Source organism: Solenopsis invicta, chromosome 4 (genome assembly GCF_016802725.1).
Source record: "Solenopsis invicta isolate M01_SB chromosome 4, UNIL_Sinv_3.0, whole genome shotgun sequence".
Classification (NCBI taxonomy): Eukaryota; Metazoa; Arthropoda; class Insecta; order Hymenoptera; family Formicidae; genus Solenopsis; species Solenopsis invicta.
Genome location: NC_052667.1, coordinates 27226918 through 27240737, shown reverse-complemented (window position 1 = coordinate 27240737; position 13820 = coordinate 27226918). Strand labels below are relative to the sequence as shown.

The 13820-nt window shown below is 34.3% G+C and overlaps 1 protein-coding gene and 1 long non-coding RNA gene across 5 annotated transcripts; one reads left to right on the top strand and one right to left on the bottom strand.

Moving 5' to 3' along the window:
- Positions 1–2315: 2315 nt before the first annotated feature.
- On the top strand, positions 2316–9978 carry LOC105196352 (solute carrier organic anion transporter family member 74D). Of its 4 annotated transcripts, none has more exons than XM_011162260.3 (8): positions 2316–2471; positions 4740–4932; positions 6202–6627; positions 7045–7292; positions 7631–7916; positions 8167–8362; positions 8465–9069; positions 9257–9978. In XM_011162260.3, exons 2-8 carry the CDS (start codon positions 4752–4754, stop codon positions 9442–9444), a joined length of 2130 nt encoding a protein of 709 aa, XP_011160562.1. In that variant the 5' UTR covers positions 2316–2471; positions 4740–4751; the 3' UTR covers positions 9445–9978. The 4 variants fall into 4 exon arrangements, with proteins under 4 accessions (XP_011160562.1, XP_039303685.1, XP_039303687.1 ...); XM_039447751.1 differs by having other exon boundaries at positions 2323–2471; positions 4705–4932; XM_039447753.1 differs by lacking the exon at positions 4740–4932 and having other exon boundaries at positions 2324–2471.
- Positions 9979–10751: 773 nt separating this feature from the next.
- Positions 10752–11423, bottom strand: LOC120357457. The gene is made up of 2 exons (XR_005574463.1): positions 11121–11423; positions 10752–11048 (listed from the first exon to the last, which is right to left on the bottom strand). It is a non-coding gene; the product is annotated as an uncharacterized LOC120357457 (long non-coding RNA).
- Positions 11424–13820: the final 2397 nt, after the last annotated feature.

The following is a 13820-nucleotide window of genomic DNA, read 5'->3' as shown; positions in this document are numbered from 1 at the left end:
TTTTACTTAATACGCATAAATTATTTGGAGGAGACTCGCGCTTGGTGTCTTGCCGCGGCCGTGTCTCGCGATGTAATAAACACATCACCGTCCGCCCGCGCGAATAACAAAGTTGTCGTGCTGTATACAAAACCGATGTACATAAAAAACACACGTCGACACAATTTGTAACCGCTATACATATAATTCGGAACTAATACTTTATACAACAAATATTTCGTGATATTTATTGTAATTATTTGTATCTATTGTTTTCTCTTATATAATTTAAATGCTACATATTTTATTACTTACATGGCAAATATGTGATGCTTCAGTATATAGAATTTAAACGTTGAAAAGTTTTATGACGTTGTACAAAAGAATTATTATAATAAGATGATAAGATTATTAATAAAATAATAATTAATAAAAAAAAAAATAGTTAGAGATAATTATAAATAAGAAAATAGTAATAGATAAAATATAATAATTAATTAAATAATAATTAATAAAAAAAATTAATTGTAATGAAATTTTATAAATATACCATCGTTACTTTTAAAAAAGAACAAAATTATAATTATAATTATGACATTATTGCAACTTTTACATTATATAAAATGTAATACTGAAACTTATAGCTGTTATATAGTGAACACAACTGTGTTGATTGAGAAATGATTGAGACGTGCTTTCTGTCGCAGAAAATATTTAGGAAAAACAATTTTAAACAATTTAAGTAATATTTAAGGCAAATAAAACGTGCAAAAATTTAAATGTTAATATACGTAAAATCTCTAATTCAACATTTAATCCAAATAACGTTTTGACTCTACGGAATCCTATTCAGGGTGCAAATTATCTTGCGTTTTCGGAGATCTACGAAACTGTATCGATATTTTTGAAAAATATAAAAACGCGATAATTTAAAAACGCTAATAACAAGTCAAAATAAAGTCATCATATATAAAATTCTCTTGATTGAGTCGTCATTTGCTGTGCGCAAATAAAAAATTTTTTTTGTTTATTTATATGTATCATTTTAGAAATTAATCTTTTATTGCATTGGCTTTAAAATCGAGTATCTTGCAATTCTCCCAATCAAAAGAATGTTTTTTTTTTTGTAAAATATGTTTACTAACAACAGATAATTTTTGTATTTCAAGTTTTATATTGTGTATATTTTTAATTCTAGTCTTTAATTTTTTTTTGTTTGGCCTACTTTGCAAAGTTCCACGGCGTGAAATAAAAATTGTATACCAATATGATTTACAGCATTTGAAAGCGTGAATCTTTACCTTTAATTGGCGTACTTGTTGAGCATTGTGCGATTTTTTTTCACTGAGTTATTGAACACTGAAGCAAAAAGGATCAGTTTTGCTTCAATGTTGAATAACTCAGTGAAAAAAAATCGCACAACGCTCAACAAGTACGCAAATTAAAGTTAAAGATTCACGCTTTTGAATGCTGTAAACTGTATTTGTATAAAATTTTTATTTCACGCCGTGGAGCTTTGTAAAGTTTGTAAAAAAATATTGAGATTTGACGCATTCCCATTTGAATCCATGTAGCTTCGTAAACAATCAGTAAATCGTTTAATAAATTACTGATCTTGAAACTAGAGGTTTTAAGCTGTAAAATACTTTTCTGAATATTTTTTTACAATTATTTTTTACAAAGTACAACAATTATTTTTTATTTGTTACACTCTCTTAAATTTTGTGTATTTTTGAGAGCCAGAATAGGTGATGCTTTAATTTTGCTGTTGAGTGCATATCCATTTTTTTTCTCTCTCTCTCTTTTTCTTGCATTGCAGTTTAGTTATTAATAACGATATCCTAAATAAATTTAGCTTTAAATAACATTTATAGCATTATAGCTTTCAGAAGATCAAAAAAATAAAGTTTTTATTATAAAACGCAAGATTATCTCTAATGACTTTGATTAAAACAAACTATCGAGTTTTATGAAAAATCTTTATGCAACTCACAATTTCTACTTCGGTTCCTACATATGCATTACACATTATTCCAGTTGATGGTAATATTAATTACGCTATTTTCACAGCGACATTCAATTTCCATCGCATCTTCGCCGAACGCACTGTTCCATCGGAGGAGACGGTGCATTATTCATCTCGTCGTTATGCACTCTAGCACGGACTGCAACCAGGAGATGCACTTGCTATCTTACGGCCGCGCATCGGATCGCTTGGGTACTGGTGATAAGATGTCAGCACCAGTGCGTCTCATTGGCGATATTCTTTGAATGACGTTCCCGCTTATCATTCGATTTGATAGAGAAATAGTAGGGGAGCATTGCCATTGACATACGAATGAGCTCAGTTATCCCGCGTTTATCCGTGCTAACTAGAGCGCTCGCAGCGCGTGGTGATTTCCTAGCTACCCGGTAGACGAGACTCGAGGATCGCGATCCAGTAGGAATCGCGGCCCGGAAGTCCCTTCTGTGCCCACGAGTCGAAGGTCAAGGTGAGAAACCATCCTCGATTCGAATTTTATTTCCTTTTCGGTGTCAGAAAAATATTTTTATGTATTTTGCAAATGTGCCTTCGCGACACGTTTGTTGCAGAATTCAACTATGTTTTAATTAAGGAAACAGAGATTTAAAATTTAATTTCTTTTCATGTAACTTTATCTCCCGAGATAATGAATACCAAGGAAATTCAATAATCCTCTACTTATTTGTAAAATTAGAGATAACAAGAATTTGCATGAGAAATTTTATACACCGTAAACAAACGATAACATATAATTTTCTGCTGAAAGTTGCATAAATCAAGATAATGTACATTTTTAATTAGCTAAAGACGATTTTATGAAAGCATTAATAAAATGAGATGCAGCATCAAGAATATTTAATACAGTTAACAATTTAATATCTAAATGAATGATTTAAATTTCGTTTTATAAATGACAAAGCATCTTCTCTTAAATGAATTAATCGAAAAATTTAACGTAAATATAATAAACTTGCTTTAATGCGTTTCTTTATAAGAAATTTTTATAAGCGGAAGGCAAAAACGGAAGCGCTAATCGACTTTGACTTTGAATTAGTGTCTCTGTGTGTTGTGACACTCGTGCTTGATAAATTACAATTACGTAAGCTCGTATCTCAGGTAAAAAGAGAGGAAACTGAAAATAATAGTGTTAGTGAATAAATCTCGACTGACGAATGAAATAAAAAGAAAAAAATTGTTGACAATTGTATCAATCAAATAATTAAATCCTTTATAATCCTTCTATTTTTTTCTAAATTTTAAAAACAAAAGTTTTTTTTATGTTAGTCTTATTATATTAAAAATTAATATGACAAATGCCTCACTGAAGAGTGAAATATTTACGACAAACAGAAATATTACGTGTCAGATTTATTTGAATGATTTATTAGCGTGATAAGTTTAATTAGATTTGTAGATTAGATTGCTACCGTAAATCTTACTCAAATATGTGTTATTATTATGAACATAAATAATTCCCTAACTTCAGTACTTCGGTTTTTCCAATTTGAGTCAGCAAGTCATTATTTTAATTAATTCGTTAAGTTTATTAAACTTATATTTCCGTGTGTCAAGTGATCGATAGAATAACTACCTATCAATTTTACAAAGATGCAGTGAAGTTTATTTATAGTCGTAATAATACGTATTACTAGATAAAATTGCAATTGAGATAAATAGGATAAATAAAGCTCGAAATTGTACAATACGTATTATCATTTATCTTTTCACTCGCTTCACGGATATTCGAATTGTAAACGCTCACGAGATAGGTCGGTGTCTTCTGGTTCGAAAAGTAAGTTGCGTAACATATACGTTTGCATACATTAGAAAGACATTATTATTACTATCGTCATACCATGCCGAGAGATCTGCCAAGTGCGAGCAACATGCAAAAGATTTATTATCTCTTTCAACGTATTAATAATTATGCGACTTATGATGAAAGATAACGACCGTATCGCGTCCTGCATTGCTCGCACGTGCATGTTCATCAAACTCTCACGCCGCGATGTAGGAGCACTAGATATTGAATGTATCTGCAGTCATCGACCACGAGAGCAACTTGAAAACATCACGGGCGTTTACGGCCTTGTAATCCCTTTTTCTGTATGTCATTCGATACATGTAATATATATCGTTGTCTAGCTATACGTGATCGCGAATGCAAGTCATTGTCATCGATTTCTACTATCATAATGACGCGTCGTTCTCCCGCTTAAGCGTTGTATTTCACATAGCGCATTGACTTAATTAGCATTATCGTGACGCTTTTATCGCTGAACTTAATTCTGTGGAACGCTTCTCGTCGAAGATGAAATGCAAAACATTGCCGGTTTGGCAATCAAAGTCAGCAGAAATCGTTTAAAAAAACTTTCGAGAATTTTAACGCGATTCAATTATTAATTTTTAAATAAAATAATGTTTTACCCGCGAACTTTGTGTCAATTATTACACTCGTCACTCTATTATCACAAATAAATCTCTATGCTTAGTTTTGTATGTTCATTGAGATCTTAATTTATTAAATTATATCAAGCTTGAAGTCTGAAGATATCAGTAGAAATAGAGATAATAAATATAAAAAGATATAAATGAGATATACAGGCCTGCAAACGTTATAAACCTGATTTTATAAGTTGTAATTACTACGTTTTGAAGTTTATGGATATTTTAATGAGGCACAAACGTAATTTTGATTTAAGAAAATGAAAGATTCCGCTAATCAATCTTCTTAAAGGCTACCGGAGGTATGAGTAAAGACTGTGGAATATGTGGGATTTATCCCAGATGGCTGCGAAATCGAGCCACCCCGAGGACCTTCATCGCGGTGTACGGTTTATTAGGGACCGTCCAGGCGATGGCCTTTATCTACATCATCGTCACCCTGACGACTCTGGAGAAGAGATTCAAGATACCCAGTCGTACGACTGGTGAGTCTCACTCCCGCAATCACATTATTAGTACAATAAAACTTCACGTCTAGATGGCTGTACTTGATTTTGCAAATATTGACGAAGATGCACATCGTCTTACGGGTACGAATCTACGGGGCTTTGCAATCGCAACTCTGTATGGTGCGATCAACTAATCTCGGCGTGGCGCTTAAATGTCTGTTTAGAGAAAAACTGAGACGTGAAATAAATTATTCATACTCGACACCGCGCTTTATCTCGACACGGTAGAACTTTGAACGTCATCTCATCTTAATCGCCTTCAACCTCGGATCCCATTGCCGGCAAAGCCGAGCAGTCGAGCATCCGCGGTATACTCGCGTTTAAGCACTCGTACTTGCACACTCACGAATCGCGTTTCCGTGTGCGTCTATCTAGTAGGTAAGTAGTGTGTCGCAATCATAGAAGTGACAAATCTGTCACATACAACGAGCACTATATATAGGCATATATATATAGATATACATACAAATATATATATATATATACATATATATATATATATATATATATATATATATATATATATATATATATGCATTGAAGAGCGAAGACACGCGGACGTGCATTATACAATTTTGTAGTTGGCCGCAATACTCGAAATATTAACGCATTTTACAGAAGAGCATCTTTGTCATTTTAGAATATATTATAAAATTAACTAAATAAATAATACAGTTTATTTTTTTTATTTTTGCAAAAAATCTAACACGCATATGTGTACACACATACACAAGATTTTAATATTTTTTCTATAAAAAAAATTCAAGGAATTAAAAGTAAAAGATTGAAGAAGAAGATTATCTGCAAACATTCGCATACCGAAATGATAAGGTAATCCGTTGTTTACGATATGATAGATAGAAGTGAGTAAGCTACTTCTGGGGTAGCCACACCACTGTGTTTAAATATGTTTGCTCAATTTAATAAAAATTATTTTTCCTTATAAATATTATTCTTTTTTCTAAAATCTTTGTTCACTAGATTTATATAATAAAACAACAAAATTTTCTATTTATTAGCTTCAAATACTAATCACTTTACTTTATAGATTGTTAAATATTTTGAGCGCTTTGAGTTCAATAATGTAAAATAAATTAATTACAAATTAAGATTTATTTTATTTTAAATAAAAAGAATAAGAAATTTTATGCTACAATATTCAATTAAAAATATGAAAAAATTAGAAATTAAATAATTAAAGGTTAAATGAATTCAGCACATCGGTATATTGTTCTTTCTTATTAGGATTGATCCTTTCGGGTAACGAGATCTCTGAAATTTTGTCCCTGATCTTGACCTACTACGGAGGATCCAGCCATCGGCCAAGATGGATCGCGGTTGGAGTCGGCTTGAGCGCAGTGTCCTGTGTCGTTTTCGCACTGCCACACTTCATATACGGTCCTGGAAAGGACGCCTTGGCATTGACGAAGGAACATCTGGATCAGACTTTGTTGAATATGACAACTGTCTCGAACGACCTCGCGATTTGTCCGCGTGTGGACCAGCCGGAAATCTGCGACACCGAAGCTCAGTTGAGCATTAGTTATCTCCCTCGACTGTTGATTTTTTTATCTCAATTTATTCTCGGCATTGGAACTACTCTTTATTACGCTTTGGGACAGACGTATTTAGACGACAATACAAAGAAGAAAAATACACCTATGCTCTTAGGTGAGCCTTGATAAACTCTGTGCTGTATTGACAGATTTTAAATTAGCAAAAAATTGATCAAGATCTTCCATCAAATTCATCTTTGTTTATAAATGTGAAAAGTGAAAGCATTTCTTGCAAACGCGTTATCATAACTAATCGCTTTTCTTGACAAATCTGATAAGAAAGTATAATGCGGTATCTTAAGAGCATTGATTCAAGATTGATTTTTGTCGTCTGGTTTTACTTGGTATGGAAAATTTTCATAAAATTATCAAATTTTTATAAATAGTGCTTTCAATGTGCTTCCATTTATAATTACGTTTCCAATAACAAATTTTTCAGAATATGCAATTTTCTGCGATATAGTAATTGTTGCATTACTAACGTGAATTAAAATAGAATTTAATAGCAATAAATTTCAATTCTATTTGTAAGGTTTTACGTTCGCTTTACGTACCGTGGGTCCGGCGATCGGATTTCTATTGGGCTATGCTTGCTTGAGTGTATACATAGACCCAAATCTCCATCCTGTTATTACGCAGCAAGATCCGCGATGGTTAGGAGCATGGTGGATCGGATGGATCATTCTTGGCGTTACGATGGGTATGTTCGCCTTTTTGATCGCTATGTTTCCACGTGAACTTCCCAAAAGGGAAGATACTTCTAAGCAGACTCCTAAGCAGGTAATTCACATTAGATATTATTTTATAAAAGGCATTAGAAGCTTTTTTCTTTAAAAAAAAAAGAAACAAGCTCAAAGTAAATATTAATTAATATATCTCAGTTTCTAGTAATACAAAAAATTCAATATAAACGTTATTTCTATTTCTAATAAAAAGTAAATTATTTTACATATCTATTATTTATTTCTATATGAAGGCAATAATTTTTTGCGAAGAGACCAGTTAATACCAGTTTTAAAAAACATCGATGATCAGTTTATAAACTTATAAAAGATAATGTAGACGACTTGCAAAGGATTTATGAGTCTCTATAAATTAATTAACGAATTTTGCTTCAGGATGGCGAAATACCTTTGAAGTTAGATTTAGTGCTGCAGCAGAAGCCTCCGATACAGATGGACCCTCCTAACAGTACCAACCCAATACCCTTGGAAACTGAGTATATACCGACAATCCGTGAATTTCCGAAAGCCATGAAACGCCTGTTAACGAACTGGCTGTTGACCTGCAACAATTTAAGCGGCGTATTTTACATACTTGGCGCTTCTGCCTATATCACGTTCATAGCGAAGTATCTTGAAGTCCAATACGGTACGTCTGCGGCTGGCGGTACCGTGATAACAGGTACATATATTAATTTACAAGAATGCACATTAATTGCTTTACGAGTTATCTCACGAAATATCTCTACAAAATAACGTTTAATTGTTATCAGATATCATTGCTTCAAGATTAATTTCTAATATTAAATGATTTCCTCATTCCTGCTAAGAAATAAAATCGATTTTTTAAATGCGATTTTTGAAAGAAATACTTTTAATTAAAAACTTTTAACAATAATTATATATTTGTATTTGCTGTTTCTAATTCACAGGTCCCGTATCGTTGGCTGGTATGGTATTAGGATTTTTGTTTTCGGGATTAGTAATTACCAAATTCAAACCGGGTCCCAGGCCGCTCCTCGCGTGGAACGTATTCGTCGGCATTTGCTTCATCATTGGACAAATATCATTTATATTTTTCGGCTGCGCGGATTCTGGCATCCGCGGTATAGACTTGCAGACTATGCAGTAAGTATCTTTACGACTTGGACGTTTAATAAAGACCACAAACCAACATCTCGCCCAATCACTAGTCTCATAATCCGATGTACAATTTTTATCTATTCGCAGAATCAATTTGACGGCTGATTGCAACGTCGATTGCAACTGTGCAGGTGTCAAATATTCACCGGTCTGCCACGAGGCGTCGAAGACAACTTTCTTCTCCGCCTGTCACGCGGGATGCCGTACGATGCTAAATGACAAACAGTTCGGGAACTGCAGTTGTCTGCCGTTGAACGAATCAAACCATATCGGGAGCTACGTCGATTACTTCAGTTCCAGCAGGGCCTATATTTTGGAACAGCAAACGTCCGACTCGCAGGCACTCCCGCCGCTGTTCGATAAGGTCAAAGCCGGTCCGTGCACCGGTGATTGCAAACTACCGTATTTGCTCTTCGCAGTGCTCTCCTGCGTGATTAATATTCTGGGCTGTTCTGGGAGAATCGGTAATGTTCTAGTAAACTACAGATGCGTCGAAAAGAAGGACAAGAGTTTCGCTCAGGGTGTCACGCTGATGATTATCTCGTTGTTTGCTCTAATTCCGGGGCCAATTATCTACGGAGCTATCATCGATTCGACTTGTTTAGTATGGGAGGAATCCTGCGGAACTAGAGGAAACTGCTGGTTTTATCACCGGGATAACTTCCGATACTTTGTGAACATTTCAGCGGCCGGTGGGTATCGTTTACCGAGTTTAACGACCTATATGTATATTTTATTAACTGCACGCGGTTGTCTGCCAGCTGATTAGATAAAAAGGAAACAAAAGAAATCGCAATAGATAGGAATGGTTATCGGACGGTGGACAAAATAATTTTATTGATCGATTACTCATTCGAATATTGTTTTGTCATGTTACAGGATTTACCACGATAGGAGTGTTATTTGACGGTGCAGTTTGTTATCTTGGTAAAAATTTGGATCTATACGGCGACGCGGAGAGTGACAAGAGGCGCGAGTTCGTGAAGGAAGATGTCGCGATTGATAATGTAGACAAGACGGAAGTTAATGGGCATTTAAATAAGAGGACAGAACAGAATCGTCTATAACGCTCGTTGCTGTCCGATAGTGGACAAATCCAATAAGATTTGTGAAATTGCTCTAGGTACCTGAAAAATTCCGGAGGTGACTGACGCTGAACGTTCCGATGATTTGTAGATAGTGCAATAATTCTATTAGTGACAAGAGTCAATTGTGTTAATAACGTTAATGCACCTAGATTGTTAAACTCTTAATCTCCTAGATATTCAAGATCGAAAGCGAGAGCTGGAAACTATTGTTATTACAATTTCATTGTTAAATCTTTATTTTCGAATCATGCTCATTTCTATTTCTTTGTAAATAAATAACGTCTATTTTTTGTTAACACGTTATTACTCTTGCGCTTCATCGCGCTCTGTTCCACGTTTGAAAATTTTTGAATTTTTACTTTCTATTAGCGAAGCATTTTCAAAGTTTATCAGAGCCTTCCTTTTAGGGTACGCACAAAAATTTTACAAAAATTATTTATGTATCAATTATTATTTTTATTTCTGCAATTTTCGGCCAAGTAAAATTGAACGATCCGTTCTTCCATTAAGGTATTCACCCTTTATTGCCTTAGTGCTCTCTCTCTCTCTCTCTCTCTCTCTCTCTTACACAAAATCTCTCGCAAACAGAATGTAACGCGTCGCTAAACAAACAGGTTTATTCAAAAAACTACATTGAGAATCGATGATTTGACTATATTTACTCCTCATCTTTAGAATGAGAGGGAAACATAGTCGAGACGGTCGAAAGATGGAAGCGAAATCTCAGGGCTTGTCTTCAAGCCACCGAAATTCGAGGGTTCGGTGAAGCATACGGGCTACTACCGGACGAAGGGATTACATCCCACGAGCTTGAAGGTAAAAAGGGAGTTTTTGTTTGAGAGCCTTTTAATTTTTAAGCCCACCCAACTAAAGCGAGCGGCTTGGCCCGTGTAATGAATTCCACGACATTACCGTGACGTCAGGTCGTCCCTATCGATCGCATCCTTCGGAACACCATTAGAGGATGCGCTTTGGCATTACGATTAAGCGTTTCTACCTTATTCCGTTGCAAATAAGGAAAAATGAGGCCTGCGAGGGGGGGCTAGCGATGTCTGCACGAGTGACGAGAATGAGAATTTGCTGCTACGTTGTCGATGAAGTAAAGTGTCGTGAATTTTGGGATTTATGAAATATTCTGCATCGAGCTTACTTTGCTATCAAAGTAATTAATTGGAAAGAAAATGTGTGCCTTTGAAAAAAAAAAATAATGACTGTATGTTTTACAGCGTTCATATAATTTTATAGAAATATTATACGGGAATAATTTTTTTAATAATTATGTTAGATTTTTGAGAGAGACGGATTTATTTACATAAAATATTCTTTAATATTTTTAACATTTTTTAAATAATAAAAATCTTGAAATACCTAAATTATAAAAAATACATATATGTAATGCATGCATGTTTTTGCTACAAGAACATTGTACATATAATAAAAGAAAGCTATTGCTTCTTCGCACCTCGACCTGGTATTAGGAAGTTTTGCTGTTGTGTGTACACGGTTGCATTGTGCATGACCCTGACCCATCTTTCATATAGACCTCATCAACGTCTTCTAAGTCGAGGTACAGTCCGATCAGGCTAGAAGTGAGACTGTCCGATAAAGGATAGATGCGTTTGATATAGATGACCGGAAGTAATCGGTTTACTCACCTTCCACCACTTCTAAGCTTAAGAATCGCGGCGCTTTTATTATCGATTATGCTTGATCCAGCTTGAGGTTTTTTCTTTTGAAGGAAAAAAGAACACACACAAATCACGTAATACAACGTTCAACGTAGCACCTTTGGTTTAGTAAAAAAAAATTATATTTGTGAAAATCACTACATTAGTATGCAACGAGCCAAACTGAGCGGACAGGTAGCGTAAAGAACTAATCGCGAGTAAAGGTCTTAGAGCCCAGCTCGAGAAAAATACTTGACCATTACCTCTGTGCTGTAATAATAATGATACTAATGCAGCTCATCCGGCGTTCCTTCTGCCATTCTACGAATGCTGCGTAATTTACAAACGCAAGTGGGTTGTGCCATTTAAAGCGCCTGACGAAATTTGTCCATGTGCTAGTGAAGTAACCTTGTACTTTGTAAGTTAACTTATCGTAGTTCAAGACATTACACAAAGAGAACTTGTGACAAAATTGATATGTGATATCGTGCAAGAGACACGTGCCTTTGAACGTAAATATATCTAGTGGATTATTGACAACGTCTAACGTCTGAACGAGAATAGTCCAATGTAATTTCATTCTTACTTGATCTAACTTAATTGTCGAATACAATTGCACATTTCATAAGATTGTGCACTAAAAAAAAATTGATTTGTTATCTTATTTAGTTTCACATCAACGAATTTATTTATTTGATATTTAGTATACATTAAAGAAATTCAAAGAGTTACCAACACCCTTTTTCAAATTTACGATTAATTTCTTATCGCACTCTTTAATGTGTAAATCGTTTAGTTTATAAAACATTAGCCAATAAAATGAAAATTGGAAGTGATACAATTAACGCGACTATTAATAGAACATCAGATATTCGTGGATCTTCGACGTATCGTAGAGAAGAGTTCCTTCAATTACATCGTCTCAGTCCAAAAAGGTGGCAGCCTACGAGTGATATACACTTTTCAGGTTGCGTAAACATCTTTCCGAGAGTCATGCAAATACAGAGTTTATAAATCACAGTGGATTTGAGTTTTTTTTTCAGCAATGGGAGGCGTCTCGCCAATCTTAAACCTGGTCAACGTCACGCGCTTCGAAGTGCTATAAATCTGACAATTACAGTACATTGCAAGCACAACGTGAACCTTTTTGTGCAGGGTTGAGAAGCAATGCGTTTACTAGTAACAAGTCACTATTACTCTTATTTGTTTTATATAATAACGATTTGATAATAACGTTACAATGTTTTATAATGTAATCGTAATAAATACAATTCTTTAATGGTAACGATAATGTCAGGGTTGGCATAATCTCTTTTGACAAGTAACCCTTTACTCATTGAACAAAGTAACTCGTTATGTAACGAGTAAAAATAACGTGTTACTAATGCGTTATTTTGATTCGTTATGTAATAAGTTACGAGTTGCTTTTTTGTCAATTAATAACTCGTAATGATAACAAGTTACTTGTTAAAAGTGATTATTTCAGCCTCGTCATTATCGTTACGAAAAATTACAATCTTATTACCAAATCGTTATTATAAAAAAGTAACGGGGTTAATCGTAATTTATTACTTTCCATTTCCGGTTTTATGTATTAATTTGTACATTCGCTTAAATAATATTTAATAGTTACGTCAAAGAAAAACATCGGAAGATGGAAATTTCCTTGAGAAGTGTAAGAATGTGCTGATTTGGTGATAATCAAGAAATTATTCTGTAATCGTAAATGCTATATTAAGAAAGATTTGAGATGATAAATACTATATATTATAGTTTGTAACGAATCCAATTTATGCGTGAATAACTAGCGAGTTATAAAACGTAAAATGAATCTTTTACAGAGCAATAGCTTTTAATGTGTCAGCAAATTGATATCGACTACTTCTGCGAAGTTTTATTTGCGTGCATCAAACGGCAGATCGAAGTTTCCAAGAAATTTGTGTACACGCGGTGTATTCCTCGGTGTATTTATGATGTTCTTATCGTAGATGTAAATTTTCATTTGTCTCGGCAGGTTTGTGAGCAGGCAAATACCGCCAGGAAGACATTTCTTGCAAATCACGACGAATGTCAGTTTGCGAAACGAAATCACGACTGATTTGGTATTATTTAATCGACAACCCAATCTCATATACGTACGATTAATTTTTATGAATTTTTTCACATTTCTCATTTTATAAATATCTAATAAGCTCTCATTTATTTCTCTGTTAAGTGATTAAAAATTTCGAAAAGTTGTTATTTGTTTCAATTGAGACCCATGCATACAGGAGTTCGGATAGTCATTTAGGCATACAGATTACCGCCGTGATAAGAAAATTTGTATTTTATACTATCGCTTCTCCTCGAGCGCAAGGTGATAGCCAGATATTTATTCAAGATTACTTCGAATAACAGAAATACGATTCTCTCCTTTTTTTCTCTTTTTTTTTTTAAACTCATCATGATAACAGTATCTTACTTAGGGCGAACAAACCAAATGCTACTGAGACAAAGAGATAAATAATTAGCTTGGGCAGAACTTAGAGCTCAAAATCGTCGGCCTGTAATTGTTGACCTTTCGAAAAATGCTCGATTGAAATAACCAATACTGCCGGAAATCTAACGTGGTCCTAACTCTCGGGCGATCGAACAACTGGCCGTCCTCGACAAATATAAAAAAATTAAACTTGGGCAATTACCCGTCAG

Bases quoted from the DNA above. Each gene is read 5' to 3' on its own strand.
- LOC105196352 (XM_011162260.3), top strand. From the start codon at position 4,752: ATGAGTAAAGACTGTGGAATATGTGGGATTTATCCCAGATGGCTGCGA. The intron at 7,293-7,630 runs GTAATTCACATT...ATTTTGCTTCAG, and splicing joins CTAAGCAGACTCCTAAGCAG to GATGGCGAAATACCTTTGAA. The intron at 8,363-8,464 runs GTAAGTATCTTT...ATCTATTCGCAG, and splicing joins ATAGACTTGCAGACTATGCA to AATCAATTTGACGGCTGATT.